We start from the raw sequence: 20,380 nt of genomic DNA, 5'->3' as shown, positions 1-20,380 counted from the left end.
TGTAGGTGTGTGAACACGTGGGTGTGTATGTGCAGGTGTGTGCGTGCAGCCCAGGGGAGTCCTTACTGTCTCATCAGACACCTCTTCCTGAGGAGTCCTGTGTGTGTGTGTGTGTGGGTGGGTGGGTGTGCATGCACGCGCACGTGCAGGTGTGTAAGTACAGATGTGTATGTGCAGGTATGTGTGCAAGTGTGTATGCACAGGTGTGTGTGTGCAGGTGTGCACGTGCAGGTGTGTGCACGCACAGGTATGTTGTATACAGGTGTGTGAGCAGGTGTGTGTAGGTGTGTATGCAGGTGTGTATGTGCACAGGTGTGTGTGTGCATGTGTGTGTGCAGACATGTACACGCAGGTATGTGTTTACAGGGTGTGTAGTGCAGGGTGTGTGCATGCAGGTGTGTGTGCAGGCGTGTATGTAGAGGTGTGTGCAGGTTTGTACACACAAGTGTGTGTGCGCACAGGCTTGTGTGCAAGTGTGTAGGTGTGTGTGCATGCAGGTGTGTGAGTGCAGGAGTGCGCATCAGTGGTCTGTGTGCAAGTGTGTATGTGTAGGTGTGTGAACGCGTGTGTGTGTGTGTGTGTGTGCAGGTGTGTACGTGCAGCCCAGGGGAAGTCCTTACTGTCTCATCAGACACCTCTTCCTGAGGAGTCCTGTGTGTGTGTGTTTGTGTGTGCGCGCTACGAGCACGTGCAGGTGTGGTATGTACAGATGTGTATGTGCAGGTATGTGTGCAAGTGTGTATGCACAGGTGTGTGTGTGCAGGTGTGCACGTTCAGGTGTGTGTGCATGCACAGGTGTGTTGTGTGCAGGTGTGTGCACAGGTGTGTGTAGGTGTGTGTGTAGGTGTGCGTGCAGGTGTGTATGTGTGCATAGGTGTGTTTTTGTGCAGGTATGCGTGCTCAGGTGTGTGTGTGCATGCAGCCTGGGGGAATTCTTACTGTCTCATCAGACGCCTCCTCTCCCTGAGAGTCCTCTGTGTTGTGTGTGTGTGTGTATGTGCATGAGTGTGTGCACATGCAGGGGTGTGCGTGCAGGTGTGTGCATGCAAGGGTGTGTGTGTAGGGATGTGCATGTAGGCATGTGTGTGCAGGTGCGTGCGTGCAGGTGTGTGCGTGCAGCCCAGGGAGTCCTTACTGTCTCATCAGACACCTCTTCCTGAGGAGTCCTGTGTATGTGTGCGTGTGTGTGTGTGTGGCGCGCGCGCACGCATGTGCAGGTGTGTATGCACAGACGTGTATGTGCAGGTATGTGTGCAAGTGTGTATGCACAGGTATGTGTGCAGGTGTGCACGTGCAGGTGTGTTGTGTGCAGATGTGTGTAGGTGTGTATGCAGGTTTGTGTGCAGGTGTGTATGTGTGCATAAGTGTGTTTGTGTGCAGGTGTGCATGCGCAGGTGTGTGTGTGTGTGCAGGTGTGTGCATGCAGCCTGGGGGAATTCTTACTGTCTCATCAGACACTTTCCTCTCCCTGAGGAGTCCTCTGTGTGCGTGTGTGTGTGTATGTGCGTGAGTGTGTGCACATGCAGGGGTGTGCATGCAGGCGTGTATGTGCAGGTGCGTTGCGTGCAGGTGTGTGTGTGCAGCCCAGGGGAGTCCTTACTGTCTCATCAGATGCTCTCTCTGAGGAGTCCTGTGTGTGTTGTGTGTGTGTGTGTGTGTGTGTGTGCATGTGCTGGTCGTGCATACAGGTGTGTGCATGCAGGTGCGTGCGTGCAGGTGTGTGTGTGCAGCCCAGGGGAGTCCTTACTGTCTCATCAGATTTCTCCTCTCCCGGGCCACGTGGAGCTACTTCCCTTGCCCATCGTCACCACGGGGCCAGGACTCCAGCTTGGATTCTCTTCTCAGAGCACAGGGCCGGGTGGGGGATAGGCCATCAGGGAAACAGCTTCGTGGCCCCGCGGTAGCCGGGAGGCTCCCGCACACCCACCGCTGACAGCATCCTCAGCGGTGTGCAGGCACGTTCGCAGGCAAAGCATGTTCTGAGAGGTCACAAGGAGAAAGATGGTCCTGACCGTGCGGCCTGGGCTGCCAGCCCCACGTGGGGGACCAAGGAGCAGGACAGTGAGCTGGGTGGGGCCCGGGGGCACCGTCATCGCATGCAGCATCAGCCTGAGCTTTGTTTTCCTACCTCAGTACCGAGTGACGTCATCTCACGGCCGGTTTCCAACTGTCATTCAACTCAGCCTTGTGCCTGCCGCTGCCCCTTGAAATGAAGCACCTCATTGGCCGTTTATGTGTGTTCCTGTCATCCGTTCAGACTCTCCGGGATCCAAGGGTGCGGGGCCGAGGCCCTGTGGTTCTGACCGTTCCTCCAAGCACGTCTGTGTTCCACTTGCTGGACGCACAGGGAGCCAGATGTGGGAAGGGATCTCGCTTTGCGGAGAAGGGATCTCGTCTGTGGAAACCTCAGTGCCTTCACCTCTGTCCTGAGGATCTGTGGGGGGCGTTCAGGGGTAGGGGTGAGAAGTGAGGGGAGTAGAGCGTGGCCAGCCAGCAGCAGCCAGAGTGCGCACGTGTCCCTGGGGTCAGCACCCAAGTGCATTCCAGGGTCTCAGCCCAGTGCCCTGGGGCATGTTCTGGCAGCCAAGGCTTCTGCAGGTGTTTCCGAGCCGGGAGCGCCTGTGCATAAGGGGAAGCCCCTTCTAGCTGTTTCTTTCAGGAGTGTTCCGATTGCCTGTCCCCAGGTGGACCCTGTTCTCTCCTCTCTCTGCGAGAAAAGCAACCCAGCAGCTCTTGGCTTCCTCTCTGGGGATGTCGTGTCCGCTGGATTACATTTGCACGTTCTGTTCCACCTTCTGGAATTCCAGTGTTACGACTCTGGGTTTTTTCACAAGTAGGAGACTTCTTATGGTCCCGCTGTTGACTCTGATGCCTTTGTGGGTGACCCGTGCAGGCAGTTACCGTCTATGCATGTGGATGACACCGAGCATGGCCTCATTCATCTCTGTTGTGTGACGCTGAGAGGAACAGCACCCCAAATGGAACAGCTGAGGCCGTGTTGTCTGAGGCGGTCACCAGAGCAGCGTTTGTCGGGACTTGTCTCGACACTGCCTTTCGGACACTGGCTCCCCGGTGCCCTTTGCAGGCTGGGGGGTGTTGGAGGATCCGGCAGAGCCTGGGCACAGGCAGTGGAGCGGGCAGGAAAGGAAGATGGGAGGTCCTCCTGTTTCAAGGACAGTCGATTGTTTTGTAAAATGACACAGAAAACCACCCTGAGAAGCCACTGACCAAGAACAGGTCACGGCTCTCCCTGGAGAGACGGGTGAAGACAGGTGTGCCCGTGTGGGTCCAGGGAGGAGCTCAGATAAGTTCCCACACGGAGCCGCCCCAGAAGCGTGTCCGTGAGGCTGGGATTAGGCTGTTAGTAATCTGGGGCCTCAGGCTGGAAAGTCGTGCGAGTTTTAAGGGGCTTGATTCACACAGTAGCTTCTGCCTGCTGGGTGGGCCTCCTTTACCGACGTACATGTTAACGGTGTTAAATGCAGACTTTCTGACACTTTCCTGTGTATTCACTCGTTTGTGCCATTAATACATCCGTCACACCTGCTGTGTCCGCATGCGGGTGTCCTGGTGCAGGGACCGAGTCCCCCCTCAATGAGACCCTGGGACCCACAGAGGAGCCTGCATCTCAGTCCGGCTCTTGGTGCCGGAGAGGGCGAGAGGAGCTAAGGTGTGAAGGCCTTGCCTGGCCGCACTCATTGGCCCGCCCTGAGAGGTCAGCGGGAGCCACCCTGGAGCCGCCAGGCTGGCAGCGGGGGCAGCGGGGGCAGGCCATGGGCTCAGTGGTCAGGAGGGCTTGTGGGGGCCAGCCCCAGGAGGCAGAGCACGAGTGGTCGGTGACGCGAGACCTGGTCCTGGGCGGAGCCTGGCCTGGAGACGTGGCTTTCCGTGCTCAGGGTGGCCTCATCAAGGCTGGTCTGTCCCTTTTGTGGATACTCGTTGGCTGCTGCGCCCTGTGCTGGGTCCGGGAGGGCCGGGTCGGGGAGGAGCGGCCTGGCCCGGGAGGAGCGGCTGGGGAGGAGCGGCTGGCTGGGGGCCCTGAGGAGCAGAGGCAGTGGAGCTGTGCCTCCAGGCCCCGCTCACGTTGCTGGCGCACACGGCACGGACAGGGCTTTGTGCGGCTGAGGTCCTTTCTCCAGAGCCTGACCTCTAATGAACACGCCTTCCTGGCATCGCTGCCCCCTGTTCTTGTGACCAGGAGCCCTTTCTCGAGTCTGCACACACCCCCGTGGCCTTTCCCCAGGGTGGTGTAAAGTCCCAGCAGACTGTCGAGATGCAGACCCTCCCGGGGCTCTGGGCTCCAGCCCGCAGCTCCGGGCGGACAGGCAGGGAGTGATGATGAAGACACAGGTTCCAGGTGGACTCCTTCCCCAGTTGGCATCCTACCTCTGGTGGGCCTGTGACATGGGTCTGACGTCCGGGGGATTCTAAGTGGGGTGGGGTCACGAGGTGGAAGGGTGCACACACCGATTGGAAAATGTACCCTTATTTTAAAGCACAGCGCAAACAGCCCCTGTGCGCTCGGGGACTTGGAGGACTTGTCTGTCCTTCACAGAAGGGCCCCCGGCCCTGGGGACCGCTCGCCCGCTCGAGAAGCAGGATGGAGGGACAGAACAGCACCCTGGGAGTTCACAGGAGGTCCAGAATGACCGGGTGAGGTGTGGGGAGCAGGCCTGGCCTTGGTAAAGAGGCAGCCACCGGCAGAAACCGGCATCTACAAGAAGTCCAGCTCCTGTCCCCTCCCAGAGAAGGTGGTGGGGGGCGGTTGGGTGCCAGCCGCCCCCTGGGGAATGGGCGGTCAGCCTCAGGGGCGGCCGCACTTGCGTGGGAAACCCCGGGGTACTTGCAGGGCAAGCCACACCTTCCCAGCCCAGGCCGGCTTCTTTGTCTCCACCTGAGACCTCGGGGGGTCCTCGGCCCCTCTGCCGGCTCCTCCTGTCCCTAGGGATTCTGTCCCCAGGGAATCCCGCTTTAGCTACCGTCCCCACCTGCTCACCAGCCCTGGACATGTCTCCTCTCGTGCGGCTCTGGGCTGCGGTGAGCGCTCACCTCCCCAGCGCAGATGCTCCGTTCGGGCTCTGTTGTGAGGTGCCCACGGTGGAATCCCCCACTTTTCCTTCCAGTGGCTTCTCCGTCTTGCGTGATCCCGGGTCACCTGCTGGTGTCGACAACCCCTCCCCCCCACTACCGTCACGTATCCCAAGCCTGCAGGCCCCACCTGCACCCTGCACCCCATCAGCCCTTGGAGCCACAGGAACCCTGGATGCTTCCAGAATCACCTCTGTGTGTGTCCTCTCCCTACAAGGACACCGGGGACGTTGGATTAGGAAGCACCCTGCTGAGCTCATCTTCGCATGGTGGTCGGCGGTGACCTCTGTCCACGCAAGGTCACATTCTGTATCTCTGGCTGTAGGCATGTGTGGAGTTGGGGTGACACCGTTTGATGCCCGGTTTGTCTCGGGGCCCGTGTGCCGCCCGCACGCAGCCCCGGGAGGGCAGGGCTCCGTCTGCCCCTGGCTGCCCCGGCCGGTCTTCCCGCACGTTTGCCAAGGGGGCCAGCAGTCAGCCGGCTTGAAACCCCTGCTGCATGGCAGTTTTTCCAGGACAGCGTGACGGAATATTCCACGAAATGCCGCTAAGAGGGTTTCATAGGCAAGGCACGAGTACAGCACCGTGTGCTGGGATTCAGGGCGTGTAACGGGAACTCTGAGCTCCACGGTGACCGTGGAGCCGGCCGTCCTGCAGGCCCGGGGCACGCTGTCTTGGAGCACGCGTGCCCCTTTCAGGGGTCCCTGTGGGGCGCCCATCGGTCTCACTTTACCTTCGAGTGTAGCCCACTCGCATATCTGCCACTGGCACATCACTCATTGTAGAGACGAGTCCGTTTAAAAAATGTGTGCTTCCTTTGTCCTGAAATTTGATCTTCAGCATCTGCCCCCCTCCGTGTCCTGTCTCTCCTCTCCTTCTCGTCCGCCCTCCCCTCCCACCCTCCCTATTACATTTTTTATTGAAGGCTGAGATGAGCCGTCACTGCATCATGGGCCCATTACGCGTCTAACAATTCCATTTGCACTGTATTGTTTGTCTCGTCGCTGGGAAATTCGGGTGATTCATCATGCCTGAAGACGCACCTGATCCCGGCTGCCCTGAGAGCCTGGCCACTGTGTGACGGGAATACCGCAGGCGCCACGGCGGGGGCACGGGGGGACGTGCAGCTTCTCAAGTGTTGATGAGTTCCATTTTGTAACGCTGCCCCCCGCTCTCCTCAACAGCCCCCTGAGCCCAGAAAAGGGGAAGGAGCTGATGGAGGGCGTGGCGCAACTCCTGGAGGTGCCGATGAGTGTCTTCGCAGACATCGTGTGAGTGTCGGGTGCGGGGCCCTGGGGTTTTATTCTCTGCTCACATCAGGTTCCGTTTCATAAATTGGTTTGCAAGGGAAAGAACTGTGTGCCTGGGGTTCTTGTTAATTATATCAGAGAGAAACAGTTCAGGAAAGAAATGGAAAGGAAATTCCAGGTGGGTTTGGTAAGTTATTTAAGCGCAGAAGGAACTGGAGTGTAATTGTAAAAATTATAATCTCCTGGAAAGGCAAGGCCCCCTGGGGCCGTGGTTCTCAGCCCTGCTGCACCTAGAATTGCCTGGGAGGCTCTAGAACGTACTGGGGCCTGTGCCACACCCCACTGCAGATGAGTCAAAGCCCAGAGGATGGCACGTGTCCGTGAAAGTCAGCACTTATTGAGTGCCTACAGACCTGCCGGGTACTCGCTGCACCAAGGGGAAGAGCTGGGCCACCCCAGCACCGCCAGCCTGTCTGGTCATCAGTGGCCCAGCTGGGGCCTGGGGTGCTGACACGTGGCAAGTCCACAGTGTGGGGCAGGACTGCACAGAGCCGGGTACCTGGAAGTGTAACAATGGAGTAAGTGAGAGCAGGCGTGGACAGACCAGCATGTCCCAGCTGGGGGGGGGGTCTGGACTGGAGGTCAGTTCAGAAGGCAGCGTCGGGACGCAGCAGTGCGTGTGCCGTGAGCCACTCGGCCCAGAGATAAAGGGCTCAGCCGAGACATCTGTTGATGCGAAAAGCTGGCCCTGGGCCTTCGGTCCTGGAAATACGGTTCCTCTGACCGTCTGCGAGTCTCCTACTCTGTGGGGCTTTCCAAGATCTATACCTGCTGCTGGTATTCGTTCCAAAGTTCGTCACCCTTCGTTGTGAGTAGGGAGGAGCCAGAAGTCGGGAGAGGGGCCAAGGCCAAGTCCTGGTCTGAACAGTAAGCCGAGATTCACTTCGCTGGGCTCCTTGCCACCGATGACAGTCCGCCCGTTCTCTCCAGCTAACGAGGGCCCTTGTACCATCTGCGCACCGGCGAACGTGACCGTCCGCAAGATGCAATGTTTCAACGAGGATCTACGAGTGCCAGGCCACGGGTGGAGCAAAGAGCATGACATTTCAGCAGAAACAAATGCAGGACAGAGCTGGGAAAGGCCGGGCTGCCCTGGTTCACGTGGAAAGGAAGGGACTGAGGCCGCGAGGTCCGGAGAGGAGGCGCCCAGCCAGGACGGAGGAGCTGCCTACAAGCAGGGGGGCTGCGTCCCGTGCCAACAGCCAGGGCAGCTCGGGGGGCCCGCAGGCCCTCGTGAGGAGCTCAGCTTTGCTTCCGTGTGCTGGGAAGCCACTGGACAGCTTTTGTCAGGAGAGTGTGTCTCTAGCTGCGTCCACAGTGAATGACAAGGGACACGAATGGAGGCCCAAGTGACTTGGGGCCACTGAGGTTTCTGGGTGAGAGGTGGTGATGCCCACCCCATCCCGGCTGGGGTTTGAGCCTCGGAGAGGAAATCATGAATGTGGGCCGTAGCTTTGAGACTGGGAGTCACCATGTCTGCTAAAACCACACGCCGGCCCTCCGGGGGCAGCTCCCATCCCCGCCCGGCACCTCGCGGGCCCTTTAGGATTGTCCTTTGCCAAAGCACATTCCGTTCCACGCAGGATCGTTTGGCAGCTCTGTGTGGGCGTCCGGGCTCTGCCCATCTGTATGTGGCCCTGCAGAAGGGGTGAGGCTGTCCAACTCGGGAGCTCAGTGTGAGCACAGCCCAGGGAGGCGGGCACTGGCCCTTTGCCCCCTGCATGGTCTCCACAGGCTGCGGTTGAACAGGATTGCACACACAGAGAGCCAGTCCTGGCTGGTCCCTTCGAGGAAGCAGAGGGAGATTTCCTGAGCACGCCTACCCCGTCCCTGCCCACACCCCACACACGGCTGGTCATTTTCGGTCTTCGCCACCAGACCCCAAGGTCAGGGGTCACAGCAGTCACTGACGCATGTTCACGTGAGGCACCCAGCACAGTGACTGCACGGCGTGGACATGCGTCCCATGACAGGGGCACCTGGGTGGCTCAGTCGGTTGAGCGTCTGACTCTTGATATCGGCTCAGGTCATGGTCTCACAGTTCATGGGTTCAAGCCCTGCACTGGGCTCTGCGCTGAGAGCACGGAGGCTGCTGGGGTTCTTTCTCTCCTCTCTGCCCCTCCCCTGCGTGCGCACACTCTCTATCTCTCTCTCTCAAATAAATAAATTTTATTTAAAAATAAAAAATTTACAAAAGAAATGAAAAAAATAAAAATACATACATTTAAATGCCCCCATACCAGAATGAGGGATGGCACGGTGTGGGCCTGGCACCCACACTGCCCTCAGCAGCAGCGGGTCGTTCCTCACATTCCTCATCCCTCCGTCCACAGGAAGGGACAGAGTCTGGCCTGTGCTTCCTTAGGCCTTGGAACTTCACCTGCTGGTGCGAGGGCTCATGTGCCGCTGAGGGAGTAAATGAATCGGTGCCCCTGTCGTTACCGTTGAGAATGTCCCGGGAGCAGTCAGGGCAGGAAATACTAAGAAGGGTTTGTATCTCCAGGAGGAGCTCGCAGCCGGGGTGGGCTGCACAATTGGAGAATGTTATCATGGCTCGGGCCCATTATTGAGAAAATTAGACAAAAAACGTAATCACACGGAGAGACTTCAGAGTAAAACTTCGTCTGGCCCACTGGGGACTGAATGGATTGAATTTTCATTATTTCCTTTTGCCTTCATGGTGATTGTATACCAGATAGAGGGCAGAGGTCCCTTCACTGGGGGGGCTTTGTGTTTCCTGGAGACTTGCCACACCCCCCCGGCTTCTGGGTGAGAAGTCCGGGGTGTGTTTGCATCGTGACCCAGGCACAGCGCTGCTGATGTGGTGGGGGTGGGGAGGGGGGCATCCTCAGGACAGACGGGAGCACGGCGGGCTGGGAGCCCCAAGGTGGGTCAGGTGGGTGTGGCCGCTTGGGCCAGGCCAGAAGCCCACCGTGGCGGCCTGCTTCATCGCCCGGCCCCAGGGGCAGATCCCAGGGGACGAGCCCACTGAGCAGAACACGCGGGACTGAGCCTTTTACACGAGGCAGCTGCTGCTGATGTCTCCATGACGTCCATAGGCAGCTACGGTTTGAAGTCCCCTCCTGGAGAGAACATGACATGGGTTTCCAAGGCCCAGAAGCATGTTTAGCCCTGGGTAGAGTCTGGATGCCATGTCCCCTGTTTCTACATTGCCCACCTGCCACCTAGATTTCTTCACATTCTCAGCAAGGTGGTCGGCTTCTAAGAGACTCTCAGAGCAGCTGCAGCAGGGCAAGGGCCAGGGCTAGGCCAGGCAGACTTGGGGACTGGAGGGGCTTCTGGAGGAAGGGGTGTCAGGACCAGAGGGACGTCTGCTAGGGGGGGTGTCCGGTGGGGGGTGTCTGGAGAGGGTGTCCTGTGGGGGGCATGTCAGGACTGGAGGGGCATCTGCTGGGGGGGGGGTGTCTGGAGGGGGTGTCCAGTGGGGGGGTGTCTGGAGAGGGTGTCCTGTGGGGGGCATGTCAGGACTGGAGGGGCATCTGCTGGGGGGGGTGTCTGGAGGGGGTGTCCAGTGGGGGGGGGTCTGGAGAGGGTGTCCTGTGGGGGGCATGTCAGGACTGGAGGGACATCTCCTGGGGGGGGTGTCCAGTGGGGGGTGTCTGGAGGGGGTTTCCTGTGGGGGGCATGTCAGGACTGGAGGGGCATCTGCTGGGGGGGGTGTCTGGAGGGGGTGTCCAGTGGGGGGGGGTGTCTGGAGAGGGTGTCCTGCGGGGGGCATGTCAGGACTGGAGGGGCATCTGCTGGGGGGGGGTGTCTGGTGGGGGGGTGTCTGGAGAGGGTGTCCTGCGGGGGGCATGTCAGGACTGGAGGGGCATCTGCTGGGGGGGGATGTCCGGTGGGGGGTGTGTCCGGTGGGGGTGTGTCTCGTGGGGAGGTGTCCTGTGTGGGGCATGTCAGGACTGGAGGGGCATCTGCTGGGGGGGGGTGTCTGGAGGGGGTGTCCAGTGAGGGGGTGTCTGGAGAGGGTGTCCTGTGGGGGGCATGTCAGGACTGGAGGGGCATCTCCTGGGGGGGTGTCTGGTGGGGGGTGTCTGGAGGGGGTTTCCTGTGGGGGCATGTCCAGGACTGGAGGGGCATCTGCTGGGGGGGGTGTCTGGAGGGGGTGTCCAGTGGGGGGGGTGTCTGGAGAGGGTGTCCTGCGGGGGGCATGTCAGGACTGGAGGGGCATCTGCTGGGGGGGTGTCTGGTGGGGGGGTGTCTGGAGAGGGTGTCCTGTGGGGGGCATGTCAGGACTGGAGGGGCATCTGCTGGGGGGGGGGTCCGGTGGGGGGTGTCTGGAGGGTGTGTCCTGCGGGGGGCATGTCAGGACTGGAGGGGCATCTGCTGGGGGGGTGTCCGGTGGGGGGTGTCTGGAGAGGGTGTCCTGTGGGGGGCATGTCAGGACTGGAGGGGCATCTCCTGGGGGGGTGTCCGGTGGGGGGTGTCTGGAGGGGGTGTCCTGTGGGGGGCATGTCAGGACTGGAGGGGCATCTGCTATGGGGGGGGTGTGTGTGGAGGGGGGCATCTGGTGGGAGGACATCTGATGGGGGGTGTCCTGTGCAGACACCTGCTGGAAGCTGGCTGCAGTCCCTCTGTCCCAGGCCTGTACCTTGGGTCTGCTCCTGACTTCAGGTCTCAGACCTTCCCACACAAAGCCCTTTCGTGTTGGAGGAGGCTGGGGGCACGGAGGCGTTTCCAGGGAGCACCTTCTGGCCAAGCTGGTGGCCAGATCAAATCTTTTGTAAATGTCTTTTGCTACAGTCTCTTCCTTGCTGGGAAAACTGGGGGGTGGGCTTCCTGTGTCCTATGAGCCACATCTGACACCACCACCACCTTCTCTTTACACCCTTGGGAATCCGGTCCGTGGCCGTCAAGTGGGTCCTTCCCGATGGCTGGAGATGCCCAGTCTTCCCTGCTCTTTATAGGGCTCATGTTTCAAATCTCAAGCTGGGCCTCCTGGTGCCAGAGCCTTCTCTGCAGCCCCCCATCTGGCTGGCTCACGTCTGTGCCACACCTCTGGATCTTTACTTACTGTGTGTGTGCTGTGAACTTCGCTCCTCCCGAGGGGTGCATGCCTGACCCAGCACAGTGGAGGCCTTGGAAGGGGGCTGCTGTGTGGCCACGGCTGTTCCTTGTTCCAGGAGAGGAAGAGGGGCCGCCACGCAAGCTGGCGCTTTCAGAGACTGTCTACGTTTTTATGGAAGTACCAGTTGTACTTAATATGTTTTCTTAATGGTTATGTAGCTGTCAAATAAATTCCATTATTTCTTATTACATCATTAGAGACCATTAAAACGGCATTAGCATGCTGATGTAATTATGCCAGCAGACACACGACGGCCACAGTCATGATTTTATAATCTAATCCCGGCTGTCCACCGTGGTGCTGATTGATGCACGGGCTGCCTCCTCCAGCACCGTCAGGTGGGCGGTGCCGTGGGACCCGCCATACAAAGGAGACTCCGTAGTCGGTGGGGGCTGCTGTCGGCGCTCGTCTTGAGCCTTTGGATCAGCCCGAGAAGGCTCGGATCAGCCCAGGGCACCGCGGGAGGCCAGCCTAATCCTGTGATCAATCTTCCTGTGTTCTCCTGATGCAAGAAGCAGTTTAGTTTCCCATCTGTGTGATTTACTGAATTGATGAAAATACAGTGCTCTTGTTTTCGAGACAGTTCCTGGAGGTGCAGCGGTGGGAACTCAGCACACTGACACTTTTCATTAGGATCTCCTTGTGCAGGGCCGGGGGGATGCCCAGCGGGACGATCCCGTGAGTCCCAGTGATGCTGAGGCCTACTTCACCCCTCCTTCCCATGCCTCGCACCCCCACCCGCTCCCACGCCTCCCTCCACGGGTGCGAGAATCCGTGGAACGTCCGTTTCCTGGGGCAGAATTGTGTTTACTTGGCTCCTGTCTTGTCTCTCTGGTCTATGAAGACATTAAAGAGGAAGTCGGAGAAAGGGTCAGAGTGGCCTTCAGCTCGCTGGGTTGGCCCCTTTGGCCTGTAGCCCAAGTGATGACAAAGCCATGGATAATTTGGGGATGTGCTGGGGCACTGCAGATTAACAGTGATGAAGATTATGTTTGGGGTCAACAACATCACTCACAGCCGAGAGCCTCCAGCAATGAAACCCGGAACCGTACGGAGCCTCCCGTACGTGGTGGCCGCACCTCTACTTACTGTGTCCACTGCCCACACGCTCTGGTGGTCACAGGTGGATGCTGTCACCTTCCTCCACCTGAGTCCAGGATTTCCTCACTGACGCCACCTTAGAGGGGCAGAGAAAGAAGGGCCTAATGTTCAGGGTCCTGTCTAACTGGGACAGGGGCACTGGCGTGCTCTGTGTGCACCTTGCAGATGGCCGAGGTCTGACCGAGGGGCTAGAGACAGCTACACTGTGGGTTCAAGGGTGTGTCACACTATGACGAGACTGCCCCAGCCCTATCTTCAGACCGAGGATGAGGCCGTGGGGAGGGAGGAGTGGGTCCGCTTGAGTGAAGGGTGGCCCTTTCTCGTTGTAAGTAAATCCCTCTGCTTTGGGTGATGATGTTTGTATTTAAAGTATTGGTTGAGCCCTTTCCTGTTGAGAAATGACATCTCAGCTCAGAACAGGTTAAGTTACGTAGCCTTTCTAAACCTCAGGTTCCCTACCTGTAAAATGTGGATGGTCAGCACACGGTGTGGGCTGTGATGTGGGCCCTGCTCTCAGGAGGCCCTCTTTGGTTCAATGCTCTTCTGTTGCCGTCCCTAAAGTCGTCATACGTTATTCTTCAACAGGGGCCCCGCATCTCCCTTCTGCGCTGGGCCCCCAGAAATTGCATAACCGGTTCTAAGGCCAAGAGCTCATTAGGCGCTGCCTGCTGTGTAAGCATTCAGCTTGGCTAGCCTGTACCGTTCCGCTAGTATTTTGTTGCTGTTACGGAGCTACTCTAACGGCTAACTGTGAATAGGTCCGATTGCCAAGAATAACCCTTTCCCCAGGCTGGCACGAACCCCCAGAGTGTGACGTGCTGGGTGGGTGGCATAGTTGTGTGTTGGACTAGACGTCCCAGGATTGAGGGCTGAGAGAGACACTGTGCTTCCTCCTGATAATCCTTTGATCCAGGAGAGGAGGGTCTTCATTTCTCCCAGGAGGCTGCTGTCCTCCAAGGCAGGGACTGGGCCTAGCACTCAGCGACGCATCTTCAGAGCCTAGGATGGTGTTGGGCACGTACCTGGTGCTGAATATTTGCTCAGTGACGGACTGACTGACTGAAAACGAGTCAGTCAGTCTGGCCTAAGTTTGTATCCGTCTTTCCGCTGCCTTAAGGTGTTGGGCAAGCCGCTTAAGCTCGCCTCGCCTGTTTGCTCAACTGTAGGATGGGCATCATGGCGCCCGCACGAGAGCTGTGGAGGGTTAAGTGCTAAGTGTGTGCAGACACTCAGCACTCCGTAGAGGGTAGCGCTCCATATATCGTAGACTATGAAAATGAAATGTTGTTTAAACCAAGAAATATGTGAACACGTGAAAAAAGTTACACTGAAATAAAACGAAACATCGTGGTAAAACAGAAATTTTATTTATTGCCTGTGCTGCCAATGCTAGAATTCTCTGCTCAGCTTCTCATTTTTCTCAGGAGAACAAAGTAGAGCTCATTTTCACGCACCCGCCTCTCTCTCCGGAGTCAGAGACGCTACGAGTACGCGTGCATCCTCACGACTACGGAGTGGGCAAGTCAGGACGCTTTCCTCAGGCCCCGTCCCGACGGGAAGCCTTTAACGTCTGCCAGGAGTCCTGCCCCTCTCACCCGTGGGAACTGACACCACAAGGAAGGACAGGAGAAGCACACAAAGTGGCCCGAACCGGGAACACAGAGACTCGTTCCCGCGTGGAAACCGGCCCCGAGTGTTGTGTCACGTCGTGGGTTACAAACCGGAATATGTGTGCAGGCCGGGCATCCGGCAGCCTGGGTGTCCAGAGAAACAGAAACAAACCGAGAAACAGAACAGTGAGCCTCGGTGCCAGGGGACGCCCCTGCCGAGGGGCCCGGCAGGCTGGGAACCCCCGTTTCCCAGGAGGGAGGCCCCTGCCCGGCTTTGCTGCAGCACTCGACAGCCAATGGCTTCAAGTAAAAGCCTTAGTGGGTGCCGGGGGGGCTCAGCCGGTTAGGTGTCTGACTTCGGCTCAGGTCATGATCTCGTAGTTCCTGGATTGGAGCCCCGCCTCAGGCTTTGTGCTGACAGTGCGCAGCCTGCTTGGGATTCTCTGTCTCCCTCTCTCTCTGCTCCTCCCCCACGAGAAAACTTGAGTCCAAGTTTTCAGGTGCTGCTTTTGTTTCTAAATGTTTGACACTAATAATTCAGTTATTTATTTGATTGTGAAATTCATTAATCCTCACGCACTGTGGGAGTCCAGCTGCCTTGGAAGATATGTCCCCGGGGCCCGTGGCCCTGCAGACGTGTTGGATGCGTGCTCTCCGGTCAGATGGGCACCCGGCCGTGCAGGCACTGCTGTGGGTGTATCGCAGGTTTCTTGGGACCAAACACGTCACCTCTCAGTTGTGGCCGGAAAACAATACATTGTTCTAGCAAGTAAAAATCAAGCAAATGCTTTAAAAGTCCAAAGGCAAAACATAAGTATGGGTTAATCTGTTTTCTTCCAAATACTCCATGGGAAGAAAAGAGTGCCAGGTAAGGCATTCCCTAGTGACAGAAGGAATTCCCAAACTGTACGTAATCACACAGTAATTGCGAATGGGAGACAACCTGTAGTAAAGCAATTGCCCAGCCCTTTAAGAAGATAAAGCATCATCAGTATTATGTTTCGATGAAGGCTTGTGTTAAGTTATCGTGCGGTAATTTTGTAAGTCTGTGTTTCGTCAAACAAATCAGAATTGATTCTCTCAGTCCTTCCACTTTTGTGAACCCTCCATTTAGATATTTTGGAAAGCTATTGCCTGATGTTTGGGAGGCAGGAATATACAATTGTGCAGAAAGTATGGTAATGGAAAGTATGCTTTAGGAATATATGTGAGCATTATTTTGCTATTTCATGGAATTCTAGAATTTTGTAATTTGACATGGATGGAATGAGGCCTGCAAAGATGATTCTGTAACAGCCAGACATGAACTCGTTTTTCGTTGGTTTTCTGTTCATGGCTTGGATCAGTCCCTTACCAAACTGTGGAGTTAGGGACAGCTGACGAAAAAGACGAGGACGAACCTGGTGACCCCCAGAAGCAACTCAGGGTCAGTACCAGTGTGAGGGAAAGAAAGTGTGAGCAACGTGGTTCTGGGCCCTGTAGCCAGGAAAGGACGCTGGTGAAGGCCACCCATCCGTCCATCGTCTGTCATGCATTCTCCATCCTCCACCACCTCTCCCGCTGCCCTCCCTCCCTCTATCCCATCTATCCATGTTACAGGTTTTACCCCAAATCCAGGATCAAATAGACAAAGCATAGGCCAGTGCATTAAGCCAAGGCAGAATATGCTGGTAAGAAACATTTTAATTAGATATTGTGATCTTCTTTTTATCCCCCAAAAGTCAAGGGGATCTAGTGTCTGAGGTTTATCTCTAAGTACAGAGTTAAGGGCCGTTTAGCCAGCGTTAATAAGGAAAACTGTAGTCAAGTTTGTTGTCTCTCTGTTAGACCTGATACAAATAATCCTGTGTCACGTGTAGCCTGTTATTATAGAGGAGAAACAACAGCCAAATTAAGTAAACAAAGTGGAACCCTCGACTGACAGGAATTTTTGTGTTCCACATTTTGGACACAGTGTTAACTCACAAGAAAAATAAGGTCTCACCGGGAATCACCTGCCTTCCCCATTCTCACCTGAGTGGGTCTGGGCTCAGGTTGAGTCCAGTGTCTCATAACTCATAAGATTTGACTGTTGCGCGGTGAAAATTAACACGTAGAAGCCTCACCTGGTGACTCATGGTTATTAAGAAGATTCCTATGTCAGTATCTCGATAGTATAAAGACAGAGCATTAGATTCTTGTTAAGTGTCTTCAGTGATAAAAATAGGGGGAAAAGGGACTTCTAAAGAGTCCTCATTTAAAGAAAAGACCATGTAACTCTCACCCCTAACACTCGGGTTAATGGGGATGTTGTTTGTTTCATCAGCCTTAAATGATAGGATGGGGAATTCTGGAAAAACAGCAATATGTCAGTATTAAAGTGCTAGAAGCTACTTCTGTTGCTTGTTAGCATGTTCTGTGACCGTGTAAAAGAAAGTAAGTAGTTATCAATATTCTAATCGATATATAGTTCTAAATGTTGTATAATCATATGTTGTAGATATGTGAGCGTGTCACATATTGACCAGGTTATAGCCACTAGGAAGCATCGGGTGGAAACACTGAATTTAGAGCTCAAGACCACTTGTGTCTGCGACGGAGACCACCAGCTAGAACAGCAGGGCTGACGCACCCTTCACCTGCGTGCATGCACACCGTTTGCTTAAGTTGGTTGAAGGGAGTTCTAACTCAGTGAGTGCTGCCGGATCTCGGGGAGGTATCTTTTCCTATTCTTTCCAGCCTGACTCCTAACAATAATGTGCGGTTTTGTTCTCCTGATATGGTCTCCAGGAGGGGCCGCTGGAGCCTTGCACCAGACGCACATGCCCCCCGGGGTTCTCTGGGCTGAGACCGTGAAGACTCTCTCTCCCTCGAGCTGGAAGGGTTTGTGTCTGGCAGGCGGGCTCCACCTGTCGGCATTTCTTCCACCATAAAGAGCTGTCCCCTCTCGCAGTAAGTGAATTTGACCCTCGGGAAGTCCGTGGTCCTGGAGGAAAATGGACTCGTGTGACGCGTGCTGTCAGCAGAGCACCTCATGGTAGGTCGGGTGTGCCGTGTGTGACCAGTCTGCCCGTAGCGACTCCGTGGCCGTGAGCTCGCCATGCTAGAGCCGTGGGGTCGGCAGAGAAGTGGCTGATCTTGCCCCTCGTCTCCACCATGTTGTTCCAGACAGGGGATGACTGCCTGGGTCGGGGGCGGCATGGCGTGCAGAAGCACTGTGAGCCCACGAAGGCCTGCGAGTGTGGACCTCACGGAAGAGGCTGGAGGAGCAGCCCTTGATGGGTGGGGGCGGAGGACGATGGGGTCAGTTAAGGGGGAGGTCCTGTGCCACCCGGCCAGCCAGACACCCTCCCCTGATGCACATCATTGTCCCTTGCAGGTGAAAGGGAGTCGTGTGCTGATGTCACATAGCAAGGAAGGACAGGTACACAGCTGGGTCATAAGCCCCTTAAACTCTACGGTGTTAAATCGTAAAATGTGATAAAAACAATAAGGTCACTGACGTGTGTGAACGTGCTTAACACACGCTAGGAAGCACCGTAGATCCTATTTGTGGTTCAATATTTGCAAACGTACCCGTAACCCCAAAATCAATATAGCGCTGTGTGGTCGTTCGAAGACTTGTTGCAGAGGGGTGAAAGTTTTGAGTTTCTCACCAGTACATTCCCAGCTGGGGTTGAACAAGGAGACACCTGCATTCTTACTTCTGCTCGTATTGCAAACACGTGTCCTTTTCACTGTCCGGCACTACATTTTCTACATCTTTGTGCTTTTTGTTGGTGATTTCACTGTTTGGAACAGCCCCCGAGTGTAGTGCATCGTGTTCTTATGTGCAAGAAGGCTGGGCTGTGCCTTAGAGAAAATGCTGTATTAGAAAAGCTCAGTTCAGGCATGAATTACAGCGTGGTAGGCGGTGAATTCAATGTTAAAGAAGCAATAAGTCTATCAATGAGGTGTCTTTAAACGGAAGCACACGTGAAACAAGGTGTCATGTACACTGACTGGCTGGGAAAATGGGACCAGAGTCTGGGCAGAGCCCAGCCCTCTGCTTCCCCAGGAGCCCTGGTTCGGTGTTCCTTAAATCCGCACTTGTGTTGACCGTGTAAGACATAACTCCGCAGATAGCAGGAATGTGTGTTTCCAACGATTACTGGTTGAATCTGAATGAGAGTCTGAAAGTCAAAGAACAGAATTAGTTTCTCTGTTTTGTAGTAAAACATAGGTCTTCCCTTATAACTTCATGTTCGTCTTTCTTTGCATCTGTTTCAATGATTTCTTCCTGATCTAAACACCAATTTTTTTGCATCAATAGAGCTGGAATATTTTGTTCTGTGTGAGAAACTCTCACTATCTATTAATAAGCGACTTTCTAAAAAAAAAAGAAGGCTTGTTTTGCAAGGCTCTAGGCATCTGTTTTATTTTTTACTTTCTGGTTAAACACAGAAATTCCCCCTTCTGTGCCAGCATTATGCGTATGGGGCTATTTTCCCCAAGAATTGGAAGAAACAGAGCTGAAGAAGGCGGTAAGGACAGCCCAGGCCACGTGGTCCTAGAAGACAGTAGCAGCTCCTGGCACCCCGCTCCCACCCCACAACCTGCTCACAGCCTACTTATCCTGAACTGTTTGGGCGCAGGGAGATCCTGCCGATCGAGTGTGGCTGTTGGGAATCCTGCTGCTGGCCAAGTTCCCGCTGCAACCCGGGGCCAGCCTTACGGGCAGTTTCTGAGGACGGCTGCGTCGGGCCTTCGGGTGAACCTTCGGTGCTCCAGGCCTGGGAGAAAGGCTGCCCCTGAGTTAGGACTGAGGAGCTGATACGTGAGATGAGGAGAATGCCTCAGGACAGTCTTGCTGGCCTCCATCTCCAGCTGTCCACATGGGAACAGAAGTCCCGGCTGGTGACCACAGCCCCTTCCTGAGGGCCCCCGGAGCCCTGGCAGACCATAGGGCAGGGTCTAGGCACACCCTCCCAGTGGGGCGCCTCCCGCACGTACTGCCTCCCGAGACGGGAGGAGACCCAGCAGGGCGGGGCGGGCGGCGCGGAGCTCTCTGGCCGGTTCCTGATGCCGCATCGAGTGTATCCCTCTAGCTAATATTTTAAATTCTCTCCCAACACAGCAATCCCTCTTTTTCTTGCCAGCCCCTGCTTCCCCTGGGCCTTCAGATTGCATGCCCCTGGGGTCTGGAAGGGAGAAAGCCCTCAGGGCTCTCGGATGAAGCCGTTTGTGTCCACCCACTGTTTGCAAACAGCCCTGGGCTCAGAAGCACCAGTTTACTGCAAGTCAAGGCAACAGATTGATATTACACCCCAGGGATCACGAAGTAGAAGAGGGGAAGGAAATGAATCACAGGCTGACCCCCGGGAGAATCAGCGTTTTGTGGTGATCCCTGTGCTTCTGCCGTGGTGGGTTCGGTCGCCGCTCCGGGCGTTGTTGCAAAGAGTTGTCAGATAAGTCCTCGTTTGGTTTGGGGATCTGACGCTCTCTGATGGTGGGTTCACGGCAAAACCCAGCCCCTGCGTCCAGCTCTCGTGCTCACGGTGCTTCTCACTTCAGAAGCCCCTGGTGGGAAGCTCAGTGAGCGTCCGTGTGCTCCCGGCACGGCTCGGTGCCCCGAACCGGCAGGACATGGTGGTGCTTGGCCAAGGGGCAGCAGGGTCTCTGAGTGCAGTGGGCATGTGTGCGAAACATCTGGGGACGAGGCTGGTCTCTGCTCAGCCCCTACACACCTGCCCTCCTTTCCCTTCCTCGTATCCGGGACGCTGTGCAGCACTGGTCGTCGGGCACTGGCTTCCCACGGCAGCTACTCCGGGAAAGCCGGAGCCTCTGGGCCGGAGCCCGCCTCCCCACTTTACAGCTGGGCGAACTGAGGCCGAGGAGGTTGCAGGCCGAGCGGAGGGGACGTTGTAGACTTGTGGGTGAGAGCTCGGTGTAGAGACTTCCACGTTGTCACACGTCGGGGCAGGTATTGGGGAAGAGCAGGTCTGAGACCCTGTCGTGGCACCGGGTTGGACTGCTGACCCTCCCTGAATGTCCTCTGCAAACTCGGGTTTCCTTCCTTCTCGAGAGACTCGAGAGAGAGGACGGGCCTGGTGGCGGGGCCGGGGCTGGGCGGCCCGGGGGCCGTGCCGCATCACCAACCTGGGTTCTGAGAAGCCGACGCTCTGAGTGCTTCCCGAGTTCCAGGCGCGTTCCCAGGTGTCAGCTGC

General features: G+C 56.4%; 1 protein-coding gene across 1 annotated transcript in view; it reads left to right on the top strand.

Annotated features, from left to right (window-relative positions):
• PTPRN2 (protein tyrosine phosphatase receptor type N2) overlaps window positions 1-20,380 on the top strand; it is a 768,343-nt gene that overhangs the window by 356,331 nt on the left and 391,632 nt on the right. The window contains 1 exon segment of the mRNA XM_030297386.1: window positions 6,273-6,359. Within this exon segment, the coding sequence (XP_030153246.1) occupies window positions 6,273-6,359 (87 nt within the window).

The sequence above is a fragment of the Lynx canadensis genome, chromosome A2, assembly GCF_007474595.2.
Source record: "Lynx canadensis isolate LIC74 chromosome A2, mLynCan4.pri.v2, whole genome shotgun sequence".
Lineage (NCBI taxonomy): Eukaryota > Metazoa > Chordata > Mammalia > Carnivora > Felidae > Lynx > Lynx canadensis.
This window is presented reverse-complemented; position numbering and strand designations above follow the sequence as displayed.